The 27706-nt window shown below is 39.7% G+C and overlaps 1 protein-coding gene across 1 annotated transcript; it reads right to left on the reverse strand.

Annotated features, from left to right (window-relative positions):
* Window positions 1–1366: 1366 nt before the first annotated feature.
* On the reverse strand, window positions 1367–27612 carry LOC125880454 (myosin heavy chain, fast skeletal muscle-like). Its single transcript, XM_049562954.1, has 40 exons — window positions 27577–27612; window positions 21164–21212; window positions 20850–21077; window positions 20623–20766; window positions 19009–19165; window positions 18869–18896; window positions 18668–18776; window positions 18444–18536; window positions 18279–18342; window positions 17316–17414; window positions 17126–17229; window positions 16907–17045; window positions 16613–16731; window positions 14902–15051; window positions 14648–14818; window positions 14248–14554; window positions 14065–14162; window positions 13857–13944; window positions 13652–13769; window positions 13453–13576; window positions 12147–12283; window positions 11744–11999; window positions 11393–11635; window positions 10327–10503; window positions 10103–10248; window positions 9930–10020; window positions 9459–9848; window positions 9246–9372; window positions 9043–9161; window positions 7533–7729; window positions 7235–7418; window positions 6370–6535; window positions 5969–6093; window positions 5570–5878; window positions 5264–5467; window positions 4919–5044; window positions 3316–3486; window positions 3032–3232; window positions 2819–2950; window positions 1367–1487 (listed from the first exon to the last, which is right to left on the reverse strand). The coding sequence occupies exons 3-40, from the start codon at window positions 21051–21053 to the stop codon at window positions 1470–1472; spliced, it is 5835 nt and encodes a 1944-aa protein (XP_049418911.1). The 5' UTR covers window positions 21054–21077; window positions 21164–21212; window positions 27577–27612; the 3' UTR covers window positions 1367–1469.
* Window positions 27613–27706: the final 94 nt, after the last annotated feature.

A 27706-nucleotide genomic window follows, 5' to 3' on the forward strand; every position in this document is an offset into this window, starting at 1 on the left:
GCATTTGAAGACCGATTGCATCACATCTGCATGACCAAGGCTGTCCCATTTTGAAGGCTCCTTCAAATGCGGCCGAGAAATACAGCCTTCTTTCCCGGACTTTGGAGGATGCAATGAATGAATCCTTCATAGCCAAGCATATCCCAAGATGCATTGTGTGCCGGTGACGATTATATATTAAGTTAACTAACAGTTGTTAACTAGCTAACGGTTAATTGTTGTTAACATTACTATTAGCTAAAAGCACAGCTTAAACAGTCTTAATTTAATAAGTTTACCTGAAAACGGTTCTCCATCAGCCTGAAATATATCAAACAGCAGTGTCTGTGGCAGTGTATCATGTCCTCAAGGATTGGATTGGATATGTAGACGTGAAAGACAACTGATGGTTGCCCATCCAGAGGGGGGGGCACCAAAACTCTAACACAAGAGAAACTGTCGAATGGACTGTATGTAGAGACCATGGGAGTAAGACAAAGCAAAAAGGCAAGAGCTATACAAATACAAAAACATGATAAACAAGATAAAGTGGCAAATTTGCGCAAATCGCACATTCATTATCAATTATTTGTCAGGTAAATTATTTATTTGTGCACCAGAGGAAGCTTACCTATGGCACCGAATGTGCTAGGTCTGGCACTGGCCTGACAAATGCAGTCCATCTGAAGAGTCTTCCTTTGATTCAGGCAGAAAGCTGGTGATCTTGACAGAAAACTAATTAAACCCGTGGGTAACTCTAAGTATGAAAGACATGCTGATGAGTATTATACTTTCATGTCAGACTTTAACTTCTAATCTGGGTCCCAGACAAATGAAATTCCTGTAATGATGAGGACTTTGAGACACTGACAGAGTAACAAAAGCGAATCCCTCTGTCTGGTGTGCTAAACAAACATGACACAGTTAAATACACGCTTCATCTTAAATGAATCCTCTGGAGCCTTTCTGATTGCTCCATATGGTCCTTTGATGATATTGGTCTAATCATAGTTAATCTAGTGCTCTCATGCTGGCATTATTGTATGTAGATGAGTGGCAGTGAAGAGGACAGCTATTTTAACTGAGAATGTAAATGTCAGCAGGCGTTCTGCTGGGATCTGCCCTGATCTCTGTAAACATATGCTCAAATTACACTGAGAGGAACTTATATAAACTCATGCTGCTTCTATCGAACTGATTATCTGTTACAGTGACTTCTCTGACTGCCACATTATCACTACAACACTACTAATCTGCTAATACATCAAGAACTATGATAAATACTCGGTATCCGTTCATTTGTGTTGATATTCAGACACATGGATAGGTTTGGCTGCACAGTATATCTGATGAAAGACAAATAAAAACAGACAAAACCCATGCTTCACACCACTTTATTCTGCTACAGTCTCACAGCAAAACAACACTGATGAGTCTATTTGTACTAAGAACTTGCATGGAGGCTATCTTATGTGTCATCACTGCAAGGTTTACTCAGATTCAGCACCCTGAGACAGGACAAGACAGAGAAGGAAAGGTGAGAGGTACAAGACAGGAAAAGTAATGGTCATCTACATACAGTAAGCTTTCTGAAATAGGTATTTCCCTTGACACTACATTTCAGATCAGATCCACTTATGTCAGTGTCTTAAAGGGTAAGTTCAGTATTTTTCAACTTGGACCTTATTTTCCCTTGATTTTATGTCACAGTGACTAACACTTTTTGAAATGGTCCAGTATTGAGCAGAGGCAACAAGAAACATGCTGCAATGTCACCAATCATGGCATGTGGCACTGTCAATTTATGTCCACTAAAGGTTACTTTTTTTGCCACTGACAGGCTCAGATTATTATTATAAGTGTCTGACAACATGACATAAAGGATCCCTTCAGACATTGACCTTTTTAAACCAGAAACAGTCTCAAAATTGCTCTTGCCAAACCCACCAGACTCCATTTAAATATACAGTCATTTTAGTGTATATAGAGCCAGCATATTTTCACATCTAACTGGGTGAATTACAGGCTTATGTCAATCAAACCAGAGGTGGTGACAGCTGGAACAGTAGAAAGACAAACCATGATGGCCTTTATAAAGTTTTACTTTTCTGTCACCTTTGGATAAAGTGTGTTTTGCAATGATAAAATTACTGTTTATTTAAATGAAGTTTGGTGGGTTTGGTGATGGCAATTTTTGGGCTGTTACTGATTAAACAAAAAGAATTTTACTAATATATATATATATATATATATATATATATATATATATATATATATATATATATATATATATATTACTTACTTATTAAAAAGGTCTGTCTGTGTAGGGATCCTCTGCATAATGTTGTCAGACATGTTGAATAACAATCTGAGCTTGTCAGTGGCAAAAAAAACCCCAAAACGTTAGTCGACATAAACTGACAACAGGAATATGCCCCAAATGGTTACATCACAGCCTGTTACTTAACAGTGGACCACTTTCAAAAATTGGCATTCCCATTAGTCACTAAGACAGAAAAACATTGGAAAATATGGTCTAGGTTGAGAAATACAAAAATCATTCCTTCATGAATCCTTAAGGATGTCTGTATGCCTATAAACCATGTCTGCAACCACTGACGTATACGTGACAGACATTCCTGCAGATTCTTTTGTCCTTTTTGTAAAAGGGAAAAACTTCAGACCATAATGCTCAAAATTTTGAGAGGCATGCAACTGATCGAAATCAACAGGTAAACATTAGTACACCAAGCACTCTATCACAGAAAATGAAATCTTGATTCCAACTGAAAAATTAGGGAGCAAAACCAAACTTAACCATAAATGTGCCAAGTGTTACCTTTCCAAACTCTCTGCTCTTGGTTCTCATCTTGTTGACCTGGGACTCAGCAATGTCTGCCCGCTCCTGTGCCTCTTCCAGCTCATGCTGCACTTTCCTCAGCTTAGCAAGATGAGTATTGGCCTGCTCTTCCTGTTGCAAAAAAACACACGGTAAGCTATAATCATAATAAAAAACAATGTTTGTTTTTCTGTCAGTCAGTAAAGCTCTTACAGCTTCTTCATTCTGCCGCTTGTATGCCTTGACTTTGAGTTGCAGCTTGTCTACCAGGTCCTGCAGTCTCAAAATTGTCTTCTTGTCCTCTTCAGTCTGGTAAGTGAGCTCCTTCACTCGTCTCTCGTATTTACGGATTCCCTTCACGGTATCAGCAGCTCTTTTCTGTTCCATCTCCACTTCACCCTCCAGTTCACGTACCTAGAGGAGAACGTCCAAATCCCATAAACCCAAGTTTTGCTCCCAGTAATGTTACATTGCTCTCCTATGTATAAGTATGATACCCGAGTTTCTAGTTTCTGGAGCTGTTTCTTGCCCCCCTTCAGAGCCAGGTTCTCAGCCTCATCCAGACGGTGCTGCAGATCCTTCACAGACACCTCCAGGTTCTTCTTCATCCTCTCCAGGTGGCTGCTGGTATCCTGCTCTTTCTTCAGCTCCTCTGCCATCATGGCTGCCTACAAGACCAAAGCAAGTTCAACTGGTGTGTGATTTATAATTCATCATTACATATAGGCTACCAAAATATAGCCACAAGCAGCGATTCCAGGGTTCCTCCTGCATTAAAAATAACTAAAAGATTTTATGACAATCTAACAATGCTCATTTACAACAAAATCTGTGCCAGACCACGAATGCTGTCAAGCCCTAGTGGTCAACTTGAAACCATTCTGTGGACATATTTCAACAGTTAAATTAAAAAAAAACAAAAACAAAACAAAACATGTATATCCACAGTTTGGTGATTTGGGGATTTTGGGTGTTATTATTTGATGGCCAAATTTGGTGCCAGGCCAATGCATTTGTTTGGAACTGGTGGCATACCCTATTGAGTGATTTCAAAATAATTTTACAAACATAGTTCAACATTGTTATGAAACATATCTTGCGAGTTTTGTAATAATTGGACAACAAAAATCTGATCTGTATTATGCCACACCCATTTTTTTCATTTGTAGCATTTACTAGTTGTCAATTTCAAGGAAACTTTCGAGGGGTGTTTCAGGGACTTGTGTGGACATATCCTGCTAGTTTCATGATGATTGGCCAAACAGTTGTGGAGTTATGTCTATTTATGTGCTGAGCTTTGTCCCTTTAAAGTTCATTGGTCAATATCTTCAAAATGCAATGAGATATCAACAAGATCTACGCAACCATTAAAAAGCACAGTCCCATAGTCCACAGTAAAAAGCGCTGCCAGTCCTCATAACTTGGTACAGGTGATGGAAGGAAACATCAGATTGATAGCAAATAAATAGATACACCGCACACAAGTGGGCTGAATTGTTTCTTATCTTAATTTAGTCTCCATTTTGCGATACCAGAATTCAAAGTGAAGACTAAATTAACAGAAGATCTATGCAACGTTTGATAAGCTTGGTCCAATTATGATCCACAGAAAATCTGGTACAAAACAAACCTATGGTTTAGGTTTGTAAGAGTATAAATAGACAGATGCCTGTACCAAGTTTAGTGTAAATTTGACTTATGGCGTAGCAGTTATAACTTTTTAAAGTTAAAAATTTTGACATTTAATTTCAGAGCCTCCACCCGACCAATTAGCCTCATATTTCTTGGGCAGTATTTGCACACAACTTTCAATCATTGGCAAAAATTTGATGTATGATGTGCCATCTCACAAGAATTTGCGAAAACATTATGAAGAAGAAGAAGGCGACTGCCTACATTAACTCTGCACAAAAACAATGTGGTTTCAGCCCTTCAGCCTTGATCCTCAAAGAATTATTCATTACTAAGCTGGACCTGATAACAGTATCCACAGAGGCAGCCAAGCTGCTTAATAACCATCACTAATTCTTACAGTTACAATCACACTACATGAAGCTGTAAGTTCTAGATACAATAAGAGGTGAAGGGCATAATATTTACATCAGTGATTGCCTTCTTGGCTTTCTCCTCTGCATTGCGAGCCTCTTGGACCGCATCCTCCACCTCGCTCTGCAGCTGGCTGACATCTGCATCTAGCTTCTTCTTGGAGTTAAGGAGACTGGTGTTCTGTGGACAAAGGACATATTAAAAAACTGTAAAGGTGACTTACAGTATGTTATACTTCACAGAGTTATGCAACATTAGCATTCATTTGGAGTTTGGTATGTCTGTCAATTCACTATTTAACACTCTAATTTTTATTTCTTTTTCTGCTCTGTTTTGGTCTCCACCAACTGCTATCCCATTAGATTCTTCTTATTGATACATCATAACAATACTGCTCACCTGAGAGTGCAGCAGCCCTACTCTCTCACAGGCATCAGCCAGCTCCTGTTCAGCTAATTTGCGGCTCCTCTCTGACTGTTCCAGAGCAGCTCTGAGCTCCTCCACCTCAGCCTGCAACAGGCTGCTCCTGCGCTCCACAATGGCCACCTGCTCCTTCAGGTCCTCCTGGCTCCGCATCGCCTCGTCCAGGTGAAGGGTTTGTTCCTGCACAGAGATAATGATGATGGTGAAAAGTTGTTTTACTCAAACTGGCTCTTTCATAAGCTAATAACCATGTGTTGAAGCTGCCAATGAACATTATTTCACTTTGAGGTGGGCTTGCATGTTCCTCAGCTGCTTCTGGGCTTCAGCTGCCTGTCGATTAGCGTGGCTCAGCTGGATCTCCATCTCATTGAGGTCAGTCTCCATCTTCTTCCTGATTCTCATGGCATCATTCTTGCTGCGTGTCTCAGCATCTAAGGCAGACTGCATCGTTTCCACAATGCGCTGGTGGTTGCGTTTCATCTGCTCGATCTCCTCATCCCTCTCAGCCAGCCTGCGATCAACCTCTCCTTTGACCTGAGTGAGCTCCAGCTGGATACGCAGAATTTTGGATTCTTCATGTTCCAGTGACGCCTTGAATGCAGATTAAAGTAAGAATAATTTAATTGTGTAAGAGACTTATATATAGGTGTGCATACATTTCTTTGTATGACATGAATATACCTCAGCTTCTTCCAAAGCAGTCTGGATCTCTGTCTTCTCAGTCTCAGTTTGTTTCTTGCTCTTCTCCAGCTCATGGATGGCTTTGCCATTCTCTCCAAGTTGCTCAGTCAAATCAGAGATTTCCTCTAAAAGTGGAAGAAATCTCTTCAATTAACGACCAAACAGAAACAAACAAACAAAAAATAATTCTTCCATTAATGTCCACTATTAAGAGAGGCACGACTATCTAGTCTTTTCTTCTTGCCTAATGAGAAAATGGTGTAGATTCACATATGAACATAATCTTTATATGACATTGTCTTTGGCATCCGTAGTGCTTATCCTTAGTGACTGATTGTCAGACATGTTCTAGATGAAACTTTCTTTAAAGAAAGCAGTATTTTTTACAGTAATATACGTACGTTGCAGATTTTTATTCTCTCGTTTGAGGGCCTCGAGATGCTCCAAAGCTTCCTCGTAAGAGTTCTTCATTTTAAAGAGCTCAGTGCTGAGGGAGCGAGACTCTTTCTGTGATGCATCCAGCTCAGCCTGACTCTCCTCATACTTCTGCTTCCACTCAGACAGAATCTAACAAAGACACAAAATGCTGGTTCTGAGAGGATTTTTAAGAGTTTAACTTTTTGTGCTAATTGCTATATCTTTGCAAGTGATGATTGCACATATCACAGTTATGATACAGTATACTCCAAATAAAATTCTGTGTCTGCATGAAATGATCAACCTACACACATTTCTTACGACCTATGCCGCAACAGGTGTACATTTCAGGAATACTTCATCCCTGAAATGACCATTCAATTATCAATTATCAATTACCCACCCCAGGTTACTTTGTCAAGAAACCTTTGTTCTTGCACACCTCTGCAGTGAACGAAGACTCCTTAAAACTGAGAAAATTCTCGAAATGAAGTCATAGGTATCCACATTTGACAAAAGCAAAACTAACTGACATAATTTTGTTGTTGTTAAACATAGAAGCTTATGACTTTAGTTCATCAACAATTTTTTCTGTTTTGGGATTTTTCATTCACCAGAAGAAAATTCAACGTAACACGAGGTGAGTATTTGAAACACAAATGGTCATTTGGGGGGTTAAGTATTCCTTTAAAGCTGCAAATGTAAAGGCTTTTATTATCTGGGTATGGGTAAAGTCACTGGTATGTTAGCCTATATCAATCAGCAATAGCATTGAGCAAAACAGACTGTTAGCATCTGTGGCTTATTGTGAATGCTTAGCACAATTAAGAGGCAGGATGCCTCTGTTACCTTATCAAACGTTTTCTGCTTCTTATCCAGGCCAGCTGCTTGAGCATTTGCCCTTTCCACATCAGCCATGAGGTCCTCCACCTCTCCTTGCAGCCTCTGCTTTGTCTTCTCCAAAGACGAGCACTTGGCATTCACAGCTTCAATGGCCTCTTCAGCCTCCTGCAAACGTTGGGCAAGCTTTTTCCTGAGCATAACAAAAAGAATGATTAATGATTGCCATTTTCTTACATTGCAAATATCCTATTTCTGTCTGTTTATATATGTATTTATCATATTTATGTTGGAGAACAACTCTAACTTGGCCTCCTCCAGTTCATCGTTGCGCTGGATGGCATCAGTCTCATATTTGGTTCTCCATTGGGCCACCTCACTGTTGGCCTTGGACATTGCTCTCTGGAGCTCAGCCTTGGCCTCCTGCTCCTCCTCAAACTGCTCCCTCAGCAGATCACAGTCATGGCGGGCAGATTGGAGAGCGTGGGCGAGGGCACTCTTAGCCTAACGGAGAGGCAGATTTGCCTTTTAGCTGAAGGAACATTTGTTAAAATCTGAATCTATCTGGAAGCTCTTCTCCCAAGCTGAAGTACTGGTCTACTGGTGAATTAACATGTCTAAGTATTTCTTGAAATCTCCTTGGTGGCCACCGTAGAAGGGCCCAGGGCCCACCCAGTGAAAAAGGCCATATTAAGTCAGTCAGGAAAATCTCTTGGGGACTGATCATTGTTCTAATGGCCCATAATTCTGAAGCCCTAATATTCAAAAAAATGCCCCATTGGACCCAAAAGCATAGTACAGCAGCCTGTTATCTCCAAAACAGTCTCCCATTGTTCCTTCTTTGATGGCACATTCCCAAACAGAAGCACAGGGCTATTTATTATACAAAAAGACATCATCGGGCCTCCTACTATTGCTGCTGCATTCAAATGGAATATATAATATAAAATTACAAAAAAGCCAACTCTATAGGACTACAATTACAATATCTTAAATTAAACATCCATGGAAATATTAGAGTCCACGGCCATTGTTTGAGGAGAACAAACTGCTACTCAAGATCTTTTCTCCCGTCTGGCGTCTGCTATAAGACTTTTAAACCTAAACACAAGCCTGTGGGATTGAAATTTATGAACTGAGGAACTGATTAACTTTTAACATTGATTGTGCCTATTTATTTATTTATTGACTGACTGATTTTATCTAAGTTATCAGAGTTACTATTCTTCTTATTGTAGGATGCACACCTTGTAGTGTCTGTGGTAGTCAAAAGGGGGCACCGTCATGCTTACGCTTACACTGACATTGCTGAATGTATGCACTCACATGTATGTATATATGTATGTATGACAGTGTGTATGGTCTTGGCGGACTGCTGAACTGAATTGCCCTTTGGGATTAATAAAGTTGTCTAATCTAATCTAGTAATCTTTTTGTAATTAAGGCATGGCCTGCCCTACCTCTGAATGGCTTGTATTCTTCGCCTTTGTTGGTTGGGTTGGTTAGGTTTAGGCGTGAGGAGTGAGACTGGTTAAGGTTATGGGTACGAATATCAGGGGAATAGCAGGGGTGTCATATTTTTGAAGAAACTACCATTAAGAACAGTGGGCATTTGTTTTCCTGATAACAAGCCGTTGTACAAATAAGTTTTTAGTCAAATGAGGCATCAAAATTATGGGCTGTCAGAACAATGACATGGGACCAATCTGCCTAGCTCTAGCTACCTAGGTAACCTAATCAGTTAGCCTAATGACCCTTTAGGATAAATAATGTCACAGGCTTTGATTGGTCGTATAAAGTGCAGCAGTGAAACAAACCTTTGATTCTTCCTCAACGTGCCTCTTCAGTTCTTCAACTTGCTGAGTGAAGGCAAGCTTACCCCTCGACATCTGAGAGAGTATCGCTTCTTTTTCCTCGAGAAGACGAGAAAACTCACCTGTTCAAGGGGTTTGAGAAAAAAAGGTAAGAAAATAGAGAAAAGAATTCAACCTCAGGAGTCTGTCTTGACTGAGTTGCATACCATTTTCGTTCTGAAGTCTTGCCCTTTGAGCATTTACTTCAGTGATCAGACGAGTGTTCTCATCGTATTTCGTCTTGTATTCACTCAGTTGGTCTTCCAGCATGTGACACATTTTCTCATAATTTATCTGTAATATTCATCGCATTAATTAACAAAAACTTTATTAACCATGTTTTATTGACTGCATATCCTTTTCATATTGGTCGAGCTAACCTTTGCCTTGACCATGACCTCTATGTTGCTGGACAAGTCATCAATCTCCATTTTGTACTCATTCTTCTCCTTCTCCAGTTTCTGTTTGACTCTCTGTAGGTTGTCAATCTGCTCTCCCAGCTCAGCCACACTGTCAGCGTGTTTCTTTCTTAAAACCGCAGCAGTGGCCTCATGGTGGAGGGTCGACTCTTCCAGGTCTCGCCTCAATTTCTGAAACTCGATCTCTCGCTTTTTGTTCATCTCTATCTGAGCGGCGGTGGCTCCTCCAGCCTCCTCCAGCCTCTCACTGATCTCCTCCAGCTCCCTGGAGAGATCAGACCTTTGCTTTTCCACCTTGGCCCTGGCAACACGCTCCACTTCAATCTCCTCTTCCAGCTCTTCAATGCGGGCCTGAGTAAAGCAACAAAAAACCCAGGATCATTCATTGGCTTTCAGCAAAGTTTCATGTTAACCCTGAAGTTTTCCAAGTACCTGAAACTCCTTCATCCTCTTCTGAGATTGCACAGCCACATTCTGCTCATCCTCAATTTTGGACAAGAGCTGGCTGAATTCAAAGTCTTTTCTGTCATGCAAAATGACCATATGATTAGAGCATGTGTAAAGAACTTATCACTATGCTTAAACGCTGCTGCAACAGTACATACTTTTTAAGGCGGTCCTCCAGCTGTTGCTTGTCATTTTCCAAATCCATTATGGATTCTTGAGCTAGTTTCAGATCACCTTCAAGCTTCCTTTTGGCCCTCTCGATTTCCATTCTGATCTTCTTCTCTTGTTCTAGAGAGCCCTCAAGCTATCACATGGACAGTAATATTAGCAAGTCATACATGCTATGATTTCAAGGTGGTAATATTTACAGGCATCAACTTACATCATCAACTTGTTGCTCCAGCTTGACCTTAGCTTTGGTCAGACAGTTGACTTTATCTTCCTCTGCTTGCAGGTCATCCAGTGTCTGCTGGTGGGCCTCTTGCAGGGCCAACTTCTCCTTGGATAGTCTGGCGATGGTATCATCAAGAGATGACATTTCTTCAGTCAGATTCTTCACCTGAATGTGTAAAAAAAGTATGTGCTAGTAAATGTTCGAGTCACTGAGTTTAGTGTTCCCTGACCCAATCACCAGAAAAAAATGGCACTGTACGTTTCTGCAAACCAAAAACACATTTTATTTGTTCGTTATTATGCAGAGGATATGTTCAAACTTTGCGTTTCAGCAGCATTGTAGTTAATGTGTGGTTAGGTTTAGGCACAAAAACAACATGGTTATGGTAAATCATGTTTTGGTTAAAAATACCAGGTTTTGGTGGCACTATCCTGGCAGGAAACACAATGATTTCACTATAAAAAACCCAACCATTTTTTGTGACACTTTCCTGGGAGAAAATGCAGCAAAGGCACAGTAACAAAGCAACCGCTTTTCATGACACTATCCGGGTTGGAAAAACAGTGATGGGTTGCCAAAAAAGATCCATGTTCAGAGGCTTAAATGCTTTTGGAAAAACAGCAATCAGGGCACTAAAACATTTTTGTTGTTTGGTCTTGGACAGTGATCTGCAGCTTGGCAGGCATCTCACCTAGGTGCCACACCATCCACCAACCCCTAAACCTCCCAATGACAAAGCCAGCTCATATGTTACTTTAGAAACGATGATATTCAACTCAATTTTATTTATAAAGCTGAATATCACAAATTACAATTTGTTTCAGAGGGCTTTACAGCCTATGACATCTCTCCGTCCTTGGACCCTCACAGCTGATGAGGAAAAACTCCCCTCCAAAAACAACCCGTGGAAAAAATGGGGAAAAAAATGTTAAAAACCTCAGGATATAATACTAATGAAACGTACAAATGTAAGGTATTTGTGGTTTGCAGACACATAGTTTGTTTTCTTCTGGTGAATCGGGTGTGTTCAGATGACCCCTAAGCAGACATGTACCTTGTTTTCAGTGGCATGTTTTTCCTTCTCCACTTTAGCCAGGGTAAGCTCCAAGTCATCAATGTCTTTCTTCAGCTCAGAGCACTCGTCCTCCAGCTTTCTCCTCTTGGCGGTCAGTTCGGCATTCACCTCCTCCTCGTCCTCCAGTCTCTCACTGAGTTCTTTGGCTTTGGCCTCCAGCAAAATCTTGTTCTTGATCAGCCCCTCACATCTTTCCTCTGCATCTGCCAGACTCTCACTTTCCTTTTGAATAAATAACACTAGTTACATTCATGTAGCATGAAGTTTCACTTTATTATGATTTACTTAAACAGCTATATCTGCTGCAAAATAGGTCTTTTCTCGACTTACAGTGTGAATCTGCAGACACAAGTCATTCTTCTCCTGAAGCAGGGAAACCATTTTGGCTTCCAGTTCCTTCCTTTTAGACTCAGCTTTGGCTAAATCCTCCTTACACTTGGCAAACTCTACTTTCATGATGGCCATCTCTTTCTCAGTCTCAGCACTCCTCAAGAGTGGCTTGATCTTGAAGTAGAGCTTCATCCATGGCCAGTGTTTTACATTCATGAAAGAGCGAATGTTGTACTGGACAATGTAAATAGATTCTCTGAAAAGATGGAGCTTGTTTTAATGTACATTCTCATTGGAATATGTAAGTAACTAAGTAGCAAGCATGCAACTTATTTAGACCTATAGGCTTTTATGTACATGAGGCTGAAGGTCTGTGACCACAATCTACAGCCAGTCTAATTACCTTCTCTCCGTCATTTTCTGATACTCCTTCCTTCTGAGAAAGCCTCGACACAAGGCTTGAGTAATGGTGATGAGAGAGGCCAGTTTTTCATCCCTCATCTCTTCCAGTAGACCCAAGAGCCCTGCTTTAAAAAATACCTACAGGAAATATAATTTTTGACACATGTTGAGATGCACTTTAGTACCACATTAATATACCACAGAGTTTTAACATCAATGCTCGAAACAACTGAAATATTATGATATGTTGTCTGCAAAGAGTTTATACATGTTCTGAATGGCGACACTTGAAGGGGCTGCAAAAAGTCTGCCATGAAAACCTTTTCCTGAAACCTTTTCAAGTACTCACAGTAAATTGTTTGTTCCTTTGATCCGTAGAAGCATCTCCAAAATTTGCTCCCCTACTGGTGGACAACAGAATAGCTTGTATATGACCCTTAATGGCAGCAGTTTTAAACACATGGTTAATGTTGTGAAACGGTCACAGTGGCACCAAAAGTGCGTGGTTGGGTTTAGAAAAAAGATCATGATTTGGCCTAAGATAAGTCTAATTGTGTTTTAGTTGACAAAATGTGACACATCCCACTCGACATGCATCACATTGATATACTACAACGTACCACGTTACGTTGTTAAAATAACTCAAATTTGCCATTTTGTTTTACGAACAGTGGTCTCCTGGATGAAAGCCCTGTTCTTGTTTGACCCATCCACCTCCCTTTACCCCCACCTAAAGCAGACTTTGTCGCTCTTTACACTACGTCTCCTGACTTTCTCCTTTGCCCCTGTAATAATTACTACAGCCACTATCGGGTTGCCACTAACAATAAACATGGGTTGTAATTTCTACTTGCAGAAATGATCTATGTGGTCTTTTTTGGAGAACAGTCTCTAAACCCCAAAGAACGCTGTAGCTTTTGTGAGTTTTTCCTAATCTAAACAAAATGAATCATAAAAGTGGGAAAGTGGTGCACATTTTCAAATTTTCGGAAGTTTGTCTGATTGCTAGAGGGTCTCTAGAGGGTGTAGTGGCAGCTGATGAGGTGGGTGTACTACAAAGTAGCTGGGTACGTTAGCACGTTACTGAGGAAAAGTGGATATACTTTCCGAAATATTGTGATGGCTTTTTGGCTGATGGGTTGGTATACTGCAAACGTCTAGAATAAGAAGTGGGTATACCCTGTATACCCCCCACTACACCAATGGACACAGCTTGTCTGATTTCATTAGGGGAGTTTCAGGTGTTAGATGATCCCACAAGAGCCACAGTTCTACCATGGTGAGGCCCTCAAATTCAAATAAATTACCTTGGTATGCCCAAACTTATACTGTGTATGATCCACATCGATAGACCCCAAGAGCTTCTCAGCAGCTTTCTTGTTGTCAATGAATTGTCCCTCAGGTATCACACTAGCATTCAGTACTTTGTACCTACAAGAAAAATTAGAGAAAAGTTACTTGTTTTTTTTTTTAAATTTCTCACAAACCAATTCTACTGCTTCTTACCTTTGCTTGAAATCCCCATACAAGATCCTGCTAGGGTAGCCCTTCCGGCAGATCCTGATTCCTTCCAGCACACCGTTACATCGCAGCTGATGGATAACCAGATGGTGTTCCATAATCCCTAAAAGTCAGCCAGAGCCACATTATAATTAGGCTGCATGAGATACCATTGAAATGGTCTGATGAAGTGGAACATGAAGTAACATACCTGGAGTTTTAGTTTCATTTGGAATTAGACACCTAACAAAGTGAGGATGGGTGCTCCTGAGATTTGTCATTAGCTTCCCCAGGTTCTCCTGTTTAAGATTATCAGCATCAGTACTTCATTATAACAATTGTTGCAATATTTTATTGTCTGTATCAAAATTATTTTCCCAAAACTATGAACATCTAATATTATTTTACTATGCAGTTACCCTGAAGAGGGCAGACACAGTCTGGAAGGATGAGCCCTTCTTCTTTGCAGTCTTCTTTGTAGTAGCACCAGCTCCACCACTTCCTCCACCACTGCTGTCTAAAAGAAGAAATGTTTTGTTATAAGGCTGCAAATGTTTAAATGAAAAAAAAAAGATTAAGTTCAGAATCACAACAGTTCTTACCATCAGATGAAGAGTAGGTAGAGTAGAGGAAAGCCAGTAGTTTGAGGCTGGCTTTCTGGTAGAGCTGAACTACAGTGTCATTCAGTGGGTCCTTGTTCTTGTCCAACCAGCCTGTGATGCTGTAGTCCACAGTGCCAGCGTAGTGCACCAGGGAGAAGTGAGCCTCAGCCTTGCCTTTGACAGGCTTGGGCTTCTGAAAGTTGTTTGATTTCCCAAGATGTTGGTCATAGAGCTTGTTTTTGAAGGTGGTGTCTGATGCCTTGGGGAACATACACTCCTCTTCAAGGATGGAAAAGATGCCCATTGGCTGTTCGTGGACATTATAAAATTACTCTACACAAAATGATATTTGGAAATCTTTTCTATACTTTTGTGTTATATGACACATGAATAAACAAACCTTTTCAATAAGTTCTATACAAGCAGCTAAGTCCATTCCAAAGTCAATGAACTCCCACTCAATGCCTTCCTTCTTGTACTCCTCTTGCTCCAGCACAAACATGTGATGGTTGAAAAACTGTTGCAGTTTCTCATTGGTGAAATTGATGCACAGCTGTTCCAGACTGTTATACTGCAAAACAAACCATTTACTGTAGAGCATGACCATAATATCCATTAGAATTTACAGTAGCGTCACTGCTTTAGCAAACTTACATCAAATATTTCAAACCCAGCGATGTCCAAGACTCCGATAAAGAACTGCCTGGGTTGCTTGGTGTCCAGCATCTGATTAATGCGGAGGACCATCCACACAAACATCTTCTCGTAGACTGATTTGGCCAGAGCACCGATTGAATTGTAGACCTGCACAATAACATGTGGCAGTTAGATACCAACACATCAAAGTAATTAAAAGATAGGCCTTTAAAGGATAAATATTGGAGGACTTTATTGTTACACTATGAATCCTTATTGGGAACTTTGCAGCAGAGGAACTCCACTACAAATAACATATTATTACCTCATAAAGTTACCGAACATTAAAACAGTATTTACACAGAGCTTGGTGAGCTTGGGACTATATAAAAAGGTAGCAACCAGCTCCTAGACTGTGAGCAGCACGCATCCAAGACGAAGCTACAAAAATTGTAGATATGGTGCAAAAAATACCCAAATATAGCGAGGCAACATATCCTCACATAACAGTTTGTATGATATCCTACATGATTAAGTTTAGGAAAACAAATATGGTGACTAAGTGCCCTGATATGACTCAAAGTTCATTAAAAGTTCACTTTGAACACCAGTCTACGGGGGAAAGTCTTGTCAGCGCACTGATCGTGAGATTGCAGCCTTTTGAAATACGTGAGTCATACACAAATTACTGGCTCATGATTACATGAGACGTATGAATTTTGGTGCATTACTTTTCGTAGGAAAACGTACAAACAGTGCATGAGAAGAACCTTACTGGTGATGCCTTTAAGGTGGAAATGCAGTTTTAGGGCATACGCAAAATTAACATTGGCGAATATTCACCTCCCGTTCACTTCCATTCAGTGTGAGTGAAGGGACGAATACAACATTCATTACCAGTGGCAGAGCAAATTTACATCTTTGGTAAACTCTGACTGGCAAAATCACAGCTTCAACCAAAAGGAAAGAAGTATGTATGGAAGACGCCACTTGACAGACAAAACACCGAATGCTTACTAGTCAATATTGTATGATATTGGCCATAAAAAATGCAGCACATGAGAGATGCCAGGAGACAGGCATGGAACTTAAGAAAATGAAAAATATACCAGTAACATCATATTTTGCATTATATATTAACATTCATTTATTAGCTATCAAGCTAGTTTTCTTTTTGCATCACATCCTACATTCAGCACAAATATTACTTCAGCAGGCAATGGTCACTCGCCTGCATTTGCTCATGTGTGACTGTGTTCTTAAGGTGAAGAGAATTTTCAGCTGTAAAACCAAAACAATAAGCTGAAAGAGGCTAAAATTCTCTATGGAGTTGCAGAGTAGGGTGGTAATTGTCTGTGGGTGTGCCACTATTAGTGAGAGCTTCCACTTCACACATAGACAGCTGATCAATTTTTAAAAGATGATAAGAAAAGGAAAACAAGCATTTTCCATTTTACTTTACAAAGGGACACTTTACTTCCTGTCCAGAACTGAAAATAGGAACAATTACAGCAGCCTATAAGAGTTTTATTTTACATAAGGGTATGCAAGTGTTGACAGATTTCTTTCAAACTAAAGGATACAATTGTAACCTGCATTATTTCCTTGCTTAACAGTACTGAAATACACTTTTGCATGTGTGCATTTACACTTTTAAAGAATAATATGAGTCCTAATAGGTTGCACAAGCGTTTATCACATCAGCTACTATACTACAACACACATGTACCTGCTGAACAGTTTGTCCTTTGGTCACATACTCATTCCCAACCTTCACTCTTGGGTAACACAGTGCTTTCAGCAGGTCTGCAGAGTTCAGACCCATCAGGTAAGCTGCTTTGTCAGCCACTGATAGAGGAAAAAGATCAAGTGAGAAAACTATAGATAGAGTGAGATAGAAGAGGATAAAGTTAGCATAAGTTAAAAATAGATGATTACATAAACATAAGACGATCATTGAGAAAAACAAAAAAAGAAACAAGAAATCCAGAGATTTTGGCAGAATCTTGTAAATAACAGTTACCCTCTGTCCCATCTGGCTCTGCCTGCTCCTCCCTCTGCTTCTGCTTGAATTTCATATTCCCATAATGCATCACAGCACCTGTTAGCTTGTAGATGCCAATCCTCTCCTCTCCAGTGAAGCCTAGGATCTCAATAGCGCTCTGAAAGTACATCATAACAGGGCAGATGTCAGTGGCACGTTTGCAAGGGTGGAAAAGAAAAGACTGCAAATATGACTTACATCCGTGGCTATCAGTTCATCACTGTCATCAATACTGGCCACACTGATCTCCCCTTGGCTAACAAATGGGTAGTCGAAGGGGTTGGTGGAGATGAGGAGAGTCTCTGGGTGGAAAAATAATGTGCAAGTCAAATCCAAGCCTTACGATAAACATTTGTTCAAACTGTAACACTTCCTTCTGATATGTTACCTATCAGCTCAGGCTTCTTGTTGGACATGATCTGGTAGAAAATATGGTAACTCCTCTCTGCAGACAGCTGAAACGTTACTCTGGATTTTTCCAGCAAATCTACCAAAGGAAACAAAACTGACTTAATGGGACAGTTCACCCAAGAATCAAAAGTTCATATTTTTCTTCATACCTGTAGTGCTGTTTATCAGTCTAGATAGTTTTAGTGTGAGCTGCTGAGTGTCGGAGATATCAGCCATACAGATGTCTGCCTTCTCTCTAATATAATGGAACAAGACGACACTCAGCTTGTGGTACCTAAAGCGCCAAAAAAAAAAAATACATTTGAATAGCTCAACAGCAGTGTCTCTTTCCAGAAATCTTGACCCAGTTACTCAAGATAATCCACAGACCTTGTTGTGTGCAGTTTCATGAAGGAACTATTTTCTTTCTACTGACCTATCGTGCATCTACTCATGTAGATGTAAACATTAATGATGTCCTCCTCGGTCTAGCTTTGATGTTAGCTAGCTTAGTGGTGCTAGGTGAGCTAGAATAAGACGTGCACCCCCTTCTGTGCAGTGATCCTTTCAGCAGATGTAGTTCTGTAGACAGAAAATAGTTCTTACATGAAACTGTTCACATGAAGGTCTGTGGATTATCTTGAGTAACCAGGTCATGATGATTTCTGGAAAGAGACATCGCTGTTGAGTTTTTCCAAATGCTTTTCTTTTTTTTTTGGTTTGGAGCTTTGAGCACCAGAAGCTGAGTGGCATCTAATTACATTATATTAGAGAGAAGGCAGACATCTCTATGGCCGATATTTCCAACACTCAGCAACTCACACCTAAACAATCTGGACTGTTAAACAGCACTACAGGTAAGAGGAAAAAGGTATATTTTGATTTTTGATTTTGGGGTGAACTGTTTCTTTAAACAAAAGACTAACAAAATATCACATGAATTCATCATATTCTGACTCACAAGTTTCAATATCAGCGGAGGCCAGTTTTCCCGTGGTCCCAAAGTGGATTCTTATGAACTTGCCCTTAAAAAGGAAAAAAAACTGATGACTAATCTAGGAAACGTAATGTACTAAACAAGGAGACAAATCAGAAATAAGTATTAACAAAGTTTCTTTTTACTCACAAAACGTGAAGAATTATCATTTCTGACAGTTTTGGCATTTCCAAAAGCCTCCAGCAGTGGGTTAGCAGAGATGATCTGATCCTCCAGATTCCCCTACGGTAACAGGAAGAACAAAATACGATATTACAGATGCAGACAAGAAGCAATAGCAGCAATTAGCAATTGTACCTAATTTTACCACTTGTAAATTTATTTCAAAGACTAAAAAATCATAATAATATTACATGTAATTTTCCAGAGGCATCTTTCTTCCTGTCCCCACACCCTGCGATTGTCGCAAAGTACTGGATGACCCGTTTGGTGTTGACAGTCTTTCCTGCACCAGATTCTCCACTACACAAGAGAAACACCAGAACTGTTTTATTTCCTCTTTGACCAAAAGCTTTAAAGATAAACTTCAACATTTGCATCCACATGCAGCTTACGTGATAAGGATGGACTGGTTTTCTCTATCTACAACAAATGACACCAGAGTCATATTAGAAAGGTACCATGCAATGAATCAGAGCCTTGACCTTATAGAAAACTGAATACAACAATATATGTTTTTCCAGTTTCAGATTACCAGTTAGCATGAACTGATAGGCATTGTCAGAGATGGAGAAGATGTGTGGTGGAGCCTCCTGGCGCTTTTTGCCCCTGTAGGCCACCACCACCTCTTGGTTGTACACTGGGAGCCACTTGTAAGGGTTCACAGTGACACAGAACAGCCCGGAGTAGGTCTAAAACATATACAATAAAACACATGTTTGAGTTAGCATGGATTTGGTGAAACAATATTTAGAGGCCTCACTGGGGATTTAATAATTCTAGATTACTGCAAGCATCTTTTTCTGGTGTATGTTCAACAAAAAAAACAACAAACCTTAAAATATCGGGGCAACATACGCCGATACCATATCTGTGAGAAGCTAATACTGGCTGATAAAATCGGCTGACCGACGTATCGGTTGGGCTCTAATTCAGACTTATGTAGATTTCTGAAATTGGGATATGTTGTTTACATTCTCAAACACAAATACAGTATACCTCAAAAACCCATCCTAAAGGGGATGTCCATGTAAATGCATTGACTATGTACATGACACTGACTGATCAGTTTATTTATATCTATTTTTGAATACCTGTGGCCATCAGCGAGCCGCAAAGACGACCCAAGCCTCTCCAAATAAAGTATGGGCATTTTTATACACAAGTAACAGCAGCTGCAAATACATTTATAAATAACTTCATTATTTTATTATGTAAATCAAGAGTACAAACTAGTCGTTTGAAAGAACAGATTACTTTTCTTTCTGGGTGTAGCACTTGCAGATATTAAAGAACGCTAACATATTTTAAAATACTAGGATTCAACTTAAAAAAAAATTGGTGTCACTGAAGGTAATACGGCCCTTTCCAAACAGATTGATCTGTCTGTGTGGGTTACCGAAAAAAAAGTTGTTTCAACAGCATCTCAGTATCTTTAATTTGAGGTTACAACCTCGTTATTCAGATATATCAACTTAAATATTATAAGCTACTACTGTAATTATATGTAAAATAAACTTCCAAAATGTCTCAAAAAATACCAATTTCCAACAAAATTTAGCTTGTTTTTTAATCATGATATCATCCAACCTACAAAACATCAAATCCATGCCTCCTAGGATGTACAACTCCTCCAAAATAATGCAGAGGAGCAGTAGCTGCATGAGTGGGGAAACTTGGACAAATTAATTTCCTCCACCGTAAAAAAAAACAAAAACAAAACACTCTCATTGAGAGAGCTTTGTGTGCAGATTGGAGCTCAACATCATCTTATTTAGATTTAGTGTTGTTATAAAATAACATCACACTACGATGTCAACACCCCAAAAGGATGTAGGACTTTTTGAAAAAGTAGTAAAGTATTCTTTTTTTCAAGAGTATTTGTAGCTGCCAGATAATTAACTGATGACTTAACATACTGTATGTATAATTACATGTTGGGAAGGCATTGAAAATCTTATCTCTAGTCTTGACTTTTGCCAATCAAAGGGCATGAAATGCAGTTATTGCTTGCTTCCTTTGTCAGGCCAAACAAGACATTTTTAGCTTTGTGCATTACAAACTTTAACATTGGTCTACATGGTGTCAGCGTCTCTGGCATTGTGTGTTAATAAGCATCATCAGCTACAGCAAATGTTACATTACTCACATAGATCATCCATGCTGCGTAACGCTCTTTGAGGTTATACAGCACGGCGGCCTCGTTGAGGTGGGTCATCATGGCCATGTCCTCGATCTTGTCGAACTTGGGTGGGTTCATTGGGAAGAATTCGTCATCCTTCACTGTTACAACCTGTAAAGGGAGAGATGTGTCCTTCATCAGCAGCACAAAATGGAGAGCGTATGGGTGATCTGCCTCGTCCACAGCTAGCGTACCTGTCCTGCATCAGTTTTAATGGTGGCTTTGCCTCCTTCTTTGCTTTGCAGAGTGCCTTTAACAAACAGCTCCTTTGGATCCACCACATACACTGCAGTTTTAGCATCAAAGGGCCTGTTTTGACATTCAATTCTCTCTCGTTCGGGTCTCCTCAGGTATGTGGCAGCCTCCCCAAACACACTCATTTCAGCATCTGAACTCATCTCCGCAACACACCCCACAGGGGACTAAAAGATTCAAGGTTAAAGGTCAGAACTATGATTCTAATAACTGTAGAATAATTAGTCATCATAATCAATATGAACTCTCTTACCTCTGTGGGCTACAACAGGTCTCCTTATGTATCCTCCACCTGGAGACACCTGAATCAGAAACAAGATAAATCCCACTTGTAAAGTCAGTAACTATCACACTCACACAACAATCAAACAGGAGCATGTCCTCACCAGCACAAGTTTCAGCTGAAAAATGTGAACTGCTTTGACACTTACTGCTTTTATAAGGTCTCCCTGGGTGCATAAGGAGACACAGCAAACACCTATATTTAGGTCAAAGCTTCTAATGAATGTGGGTGGAGAGAAGTGATTAGTTTGGCATGTGATATCCTAGAGATGTCACTGAGCTTTTGTTATAAATCCTCTGCGGGGAGCAACTGCAGCTCAAGAAAAGAATGAATGCCAAAGGAGGGTGACCTCTGCCAGAGATCCAGCACTCACATCAATGCTGAAATGCTCCAAGCACGCAGAGACCGACACTGTGTTTGTTTAGTGCTGTGTTTGGGAGATTAGAAGCAAACAGTGTTATTAAGGATGCATTTCTACGATTAGCAGCTATTATAGGATTTTATCAGGCAGCACGGTGTCCTAAAAACAAATAGAAAAAAGTAGATATTTATATATATAAAATTTAAAAACAATAAAAACACATTCCTCATCAAAGAACCAAAACTATACATTGAAACAACTGCACTTGCCCATTTCCATGTCCATAAAGTGTCCATGATTATGTGCCTAAAGCAGGGCCATAATCATGCCGTAATCGTATGTTGGGGGGGACCACTTTCAATCAACACTAACCCAACCCTTGAGGGGGTCTGGAGGAGGACAATTTTTGAAGAAATTTTTCAACTAAACTGACCATTTTAAAGTGTTTTGAAATACAAGTCTTAGATCAGCCGTTCCAAAAGTTTGATGACTGAGTGCCATTTTAGGAAGCCATCTTATGACTGAAGGCTGCACAGGAAAAGTGCACACACTATGACTTTTTTATGAGATACTAAACTATGACTTTTTATGACCTACTTTCTGACATACTAACACTTAACAAAAAGTATAACATTCAACAGTGTTATAGCCTAACACTGAAATTACATTCACGTTTACACCTTTTAATACATTTGACAGTAATGAAATAGAGAGACAGCACAGTGTTTGACATCGAGTCTATCCACCCACGGCAGTCGAGCAATGGCTTCTGCAACACTACATGGACAAACCACACGCAGAGCTGCAGGAAATTGTAATAGTAGAACCTGTAGTAGTAATGATGACAATTTGTTAAATGTATTTATAATTATGATTACATTTCCCGCGATTATTTCTAACAGCGTTGCGTGGTTGCCTGTCAGAGTATGACCTTCTCACCTCAGTCTTGAAATGAAAGTGATTCATTCTGAAAATGTTTAATTATTTCAAAGGTCCAGTGTGTAAGATTTCGGGGTATTTAGTGGCATCTAGAAGTGAGGATTGCAGACTGCAACCACCTAAGTCTTCTCCATGTTAGAATTCCTTAAGTGTTCATAGTTAAACAGTTTACCATGAGCCAAATTACCTGCAGAGGTCTCAACCTCTCCCAAACAAACAGACTCAGTGATTTCAATCTGTAAAAACTTTGAACAAAGCAGTTTCATGATTAAAAAAATGTATCTTTTTCCGATGCTCTCCTCACGAAGGGGCTGCAAACTATGGTGGCAGACGTGAAAACACAAAAACGAGAATGGCCCTATCTAGAGTCAGTGTTTGGTTTGTCCGTTCTGGGCTACTGCAGAAACATGCATGGTAATAGATCCCCTTAAATCCCACAAAAAGGACCTTTAAGTTAATGATAAAATAATTATTTTAAATATAATTATATCTTTATAATTCCCCTTAGGTAACTCTTGTTTTCATTTTTCACTGGTTTAATATAATTTAGTGAAAAGTATTTTATTTTGCATTATTCTTTACATTCTTTACAGTCCTGTTTCAAAGGGTCTGATCCAGCAACCTGTCTCTCTGCCTCTTGAGTTCCTAACAGGACATTATTTTCCTCTCTGTCCTCAGTGTCCGTCTTTGGGAGATGATGGCAGGGGAAAAGAGAGGACTCCAAATCTCTGACACGACCATTAGTCCACTGTAATCTCTAAAGCCTTCCCAGGAGGATCCTGGAGGGAATTTCTATTGAGGGATTCATCAGCTATGCCTTTATTTATAAGCCTGTCACGGCAATCACAAGAGTCACAGATGCATTTTGTGTAATATTTCAAAACAGTTAATAAGCCATAGAGACAGTGCTATTGTAAAATGTTCTTCAACACTTAACTATCTCATATAAACTGCATGGTTAACCTAGACTGAGCACAAACGTCTGAAAACACAGGGAAGCAGATTCACACCAACTAACACCTTCAAAGCTCACCAATATACAGGCTATATTTCAATAGGCCAATTTTAACTGTTCACTACAATGTAGAAATAAAGAGGCCTTTATGAGCAGACAGGTTCCTGATGAGTTACAATGTCTTAAAAATGAAGCTACATCCAGCAGCTGGTTAGCATACCGAAAACAGGGGCAAAAAGCTAGCATGGCTCTGTCTAAATGTAGGCCTAACTAAATCATCTGCGGACACCACTGTAGCGAAAGTAATTAACATGCTAGCCTGTATCTTGGGGGTCATGCCTATGTTTCCCGGGTTCTATGTTCCCCACTTAACCCTGCAAAAACGGTTCTCTGTTCCCCGCTTACACAAAAAGGTTCTATATTTCCTGCTTGGTTGAGCGGGGAACATAGAACTCGGGAAACATAGAAGCTTTTTTGCAGGGTTAAGTGGGGAACATAGAACCCGGGAAACATAGATACGCTCCCTTTTAAGCATGAACACAGTTGCCAGGTACAAGAAGCTAACATTATGTTATAAATCAGACTGCTGTCACATGACTTAACGTCTCCACCACAACAAGGCTGTAAAGCTGTGTTCAGCTTGATGACAGCCTGTGGTCTCAGTCAGCCACATGTTAGCAGCTGCCTTGTTAAGACACCAAAAAGCTTCAAAATTCAATTTACTGATGTATTTTATGTTGTCGAACCAACATGAGAATCACTGAAGCTCGTGTTAACTACAGAACGAATTTCAGGCATTCAACCAAAAACCCATGGACAGACAAGGAAACAGGAAGTGCTAACTAATTCCCACATTTTAGGACTTATTCCTGTAGCACTCTTTAGGTGGACTGTATTTCCTTTGAGCCCTGCTGGCTGTTTCCCGTGTGTCCAGTCTTTGTGCTTCACGCTAAGCTAACGGGCTGCTAGCTCAAGCGACATAATTCACTGTATAGACTATGCATTTAGCCCAGCTGGAGCCAGGATGTGGTTAGCTCAGCCTCAGCATAAGGAGTGGACGAAGGGCGAAAGTAGCATGCCTCTCTGTGTCCACACCTAGCTGACTAATTAACACATTAAATGTTTATTTAATCACAGCCAAAACTGAAACAACAATTTGTGGGTTTGGAGGGATAATTAGTGTACTTCAGAGGTGTTGGTAGGTCTGAACCAGCCTGTTCCTGTGCTTCCAGTGTTTATGCTAACCACTACACCCCTGAAGCCGCCAAATAAGTATTATCACACTTTTACACTTTTAAACATGGCTGCATTATTTGTTTTGGCTCATTGCCTTCTGTAGGTTCAGGTTGCTCTTTTAACTTCGTCCAATATAATTCCCTTCTAATATATATAGCCTGCTAAAGACCATCCAGTATCCAGCAGAGGTCAGAATTTCCACTGAAAAATCTTGACTACTTTTTCCATTTTGATTGGATAAAAAGCAATGCTTTAAATTGATAATTACATATCAAAATTGATTAATTTTTAACAAAATGTTTTTATGTGTTATTAGCGATAATGAGTTCTCACTCAGGGAGGAGCGATTGTCCGTCAGCTGTCCATCAAATGATATCCAAGTTCATCTCTGACAGACAGATAATAGACTGTGTGACCTCTACTTAGCAGCCCTTTATTTAGACAACTTGAACTTGACTTGACATTAACTCCTAAGCCGTGAGATTTTCCCATCTGTTGCATTAAAGATTAGAATGAACTCTGAACGCAATCCGCTGCATTCACTTTGGCTTTCTGAGACTCATGAGGAGGCGATACTCAAAATGTCTAAAGCAGTTATTCAATCAATAGAAACACGCCAGTTAAAAAAGGCAAATGAAAGGCAGTTTGTGGCTGCGGTGATAATCCTTGCCCATCATTGTCCTCACACTGAGTATCATTGTCCCATTGACGACAGTCCCTAAGAATCTCATTCTTGATTAATTCTCTGAAGTAGCCCATGTTTAAGATGGAGGCCGTAGGTTCATTGGCTGCTTGTTCATGATTTAGCACCCTTCTCATCAGTTTACAGCCGTCTAATCTCCCTCTTATGACATCAAATGACTTCACTCAAAGGTGTTGTGTCTGATGTTTACACATTTTGATGTTCTGTTACCTTGGAACATGGCTGGTTGCAGCTGTTTGCATTTAGACACATTAAACACACTGACTCAATAAAAAAAATCTATACAGACTAATAGAATTTTACAATGAAACTCCCTTTTCCTTGTCAATAAAAGGTAGACTGCAGCGACCTCTGGTGTCATTGCTGAGAAACCACAGGCACATTGTTATATTCCTTGAAGACAGCATCATGTGCGTTATGTGGAGACCTTCAGCAGTATACTTAACAAACCTGATGATACATTTTTTTTGTTGTTGTTGAAACTTTGACACATTTTTTTTTAATTTCTTAAGCACATGGCTTGAATCCTACAAAAAAAGTAAAATAAGTTCTCAATGGGGTGGTGTGATAGACACTGAAATAGGAAATTTCAGTCACTGAATAGTACATTTAAATTCCTTATAGAACAAGTTGAATAGTATTTATCAAAACTCATGTCATGCAGACACATGTTACAACAAAAAGGTTGTGTACGTCTGGTGATGAGCAGGTAGTACAGAGTAGGCTTATCAGAGCTTTTTATTAGAAAAACAACAGCTGCCTGCTGTGTGTGAGAGTGACACTATAGAGTAGTGAGAGTGAAGCAAACACTGAAGTTACGGGCCGGACAGATAAACATTGAGCTGAATGTCACCATAAAGCTCTGTAAAGCCGAAGGGAGCTGCAGATTCAGCTGATAATTCTCTGTAGGGTCACTAACACTTACTATGTGCACTATGAGCAACCTCCTTCACATTGTCACATTCTCTTCATATTGTCATTTGATACATTGTTATCATAAATTCATTATAGCTGCTTTAAAGACAATGCAAGTCTCCTAAACAGAATGTAGCCTGTAAAGTTGGCAGTAGTGAATCCCCAATGTGTTCAAAATTGAATAAATAAATGAGTAATTATGAAACAGATAATTCCATGAATAAATTATAAAAAAAAAATAGCCTACATATCCCTACAGTACGTATACTGCACACACTATAACTCCTTAACATACTTAATGTCTAATAATTACAACCTAGTACTGATCAGTGTAAATAACAGCCTTTCACCATTTATAGTTATATAGCCTAAACAGTGACTTGGGGATATTATGGGCTGTATTCCTTCTTCCAAAGGTTTTGCACTGGCTAGAATGGGTTTTTCCTTCAAATAATGGACCATTTATTTAGAAACATACTAAAGCATGATGCATTCACTTTGTTTTCACCTAATGAACAGCAGTTAGTTATGTAAGGTGAGCGCGTCAATTAGTAAGTAGCCTGTCTATGCAGCCCCTCAGTGGCTTTAAGTTAAGACTTAGCCGCGATGAGTTATAACATCACTTACAAATAAGCCACAACAATTTAATTTTTCAGTGAACTGCTCCTGAAAGTGGCAGCCCTCACTGTCAACTTTACTCTTCTTTGCCATGGCCATGTCTGCTACCTATCAGAAAATATCTGCTGTTATAGGTAACCACCCATTTGCATATTTATGAAAACACATGAATTCCACCACAGCTCCTACTTGGTGCATGTCTACAAACCATTTGATAGTCCTGCCATCATGAGGTAAATGAAAAAAATGCAAGTGATCTTGCTCGATATATATTGTGTGGTGGACAACATATAGTATACTTCGAACAACAAACTGGGCAGTGTGCGGGCCACAACTGGCCCCCAGCCGACATGCTTGGCACAGAGAAGGTTTCAGTGGGTTGCAATTTGCAAACTCACCACTATACCCTGATACCAGTGAATCCTAAATCCTACACAGCTAACCTTTAATGAGATTATAATCTTGTTTATTCAAAAAAAAACCTGAGCAGATTTTTCTCAAGTGGATGCATTACACTTTTGTATACACTTCTGTGGGAACATACTGTCCAGTGAAAACTATATAGCCTAGTTATATCTCTACTTTTTGGGTTTTAACAAAGGTTACAGGATTAGGTTGAAAAAAGTTTCTTCAATTTAAAAGTTTTAAATACTCACCGGATAGTCTCCAAGGTGTCAATGTGCAAACCAGAGTGTTTTCCCCATAAGTATTACATGTTTATGGACAGGCAGGTAATGTTATGATCAGGGAAACTCCACAGCTAACCAACTAACTGACCAACTCTTG

Source organism: Epinephelus fuscoguttatus, linkage group LG20, assembly GCF_011397635.1.
Source record: "Epinephelus fuscoguttatus linkage group LG20, E.fuscoguttatus.final_Chr_v1".
NCBI lineage: Eukaryota > Metazoa > Chordata > Actinopteri > Perciformes > Serranidae > Epinephelus > Epinephelus fuscoguttatus.

Bases quoted from the DNA above. Each gene is read 5' to 3' on its own strand.
- LOC125880454 (XM_049562954.1), bottom strand. From the start codon at position 21,053: ATGAGTTCAGATGCTGAAATGAGTGTGTTTGGGGAGGCTGCCACATAC. The intron at 17,415-18,278 runs GTGAGTCAGAAT...TTCCTTTGGTAG, and splicing joins CTCCGCTGATATTGAAACTT to ATTTGCTGGAAAAATCCAGA. The intron at 17,230-17,315 runs GTAACATATCAG...TTTTCCACCCAG, and splicing joins CAAGAAGCCTGAGCTGATAG to AGACTCTCCTCATCTCCACC.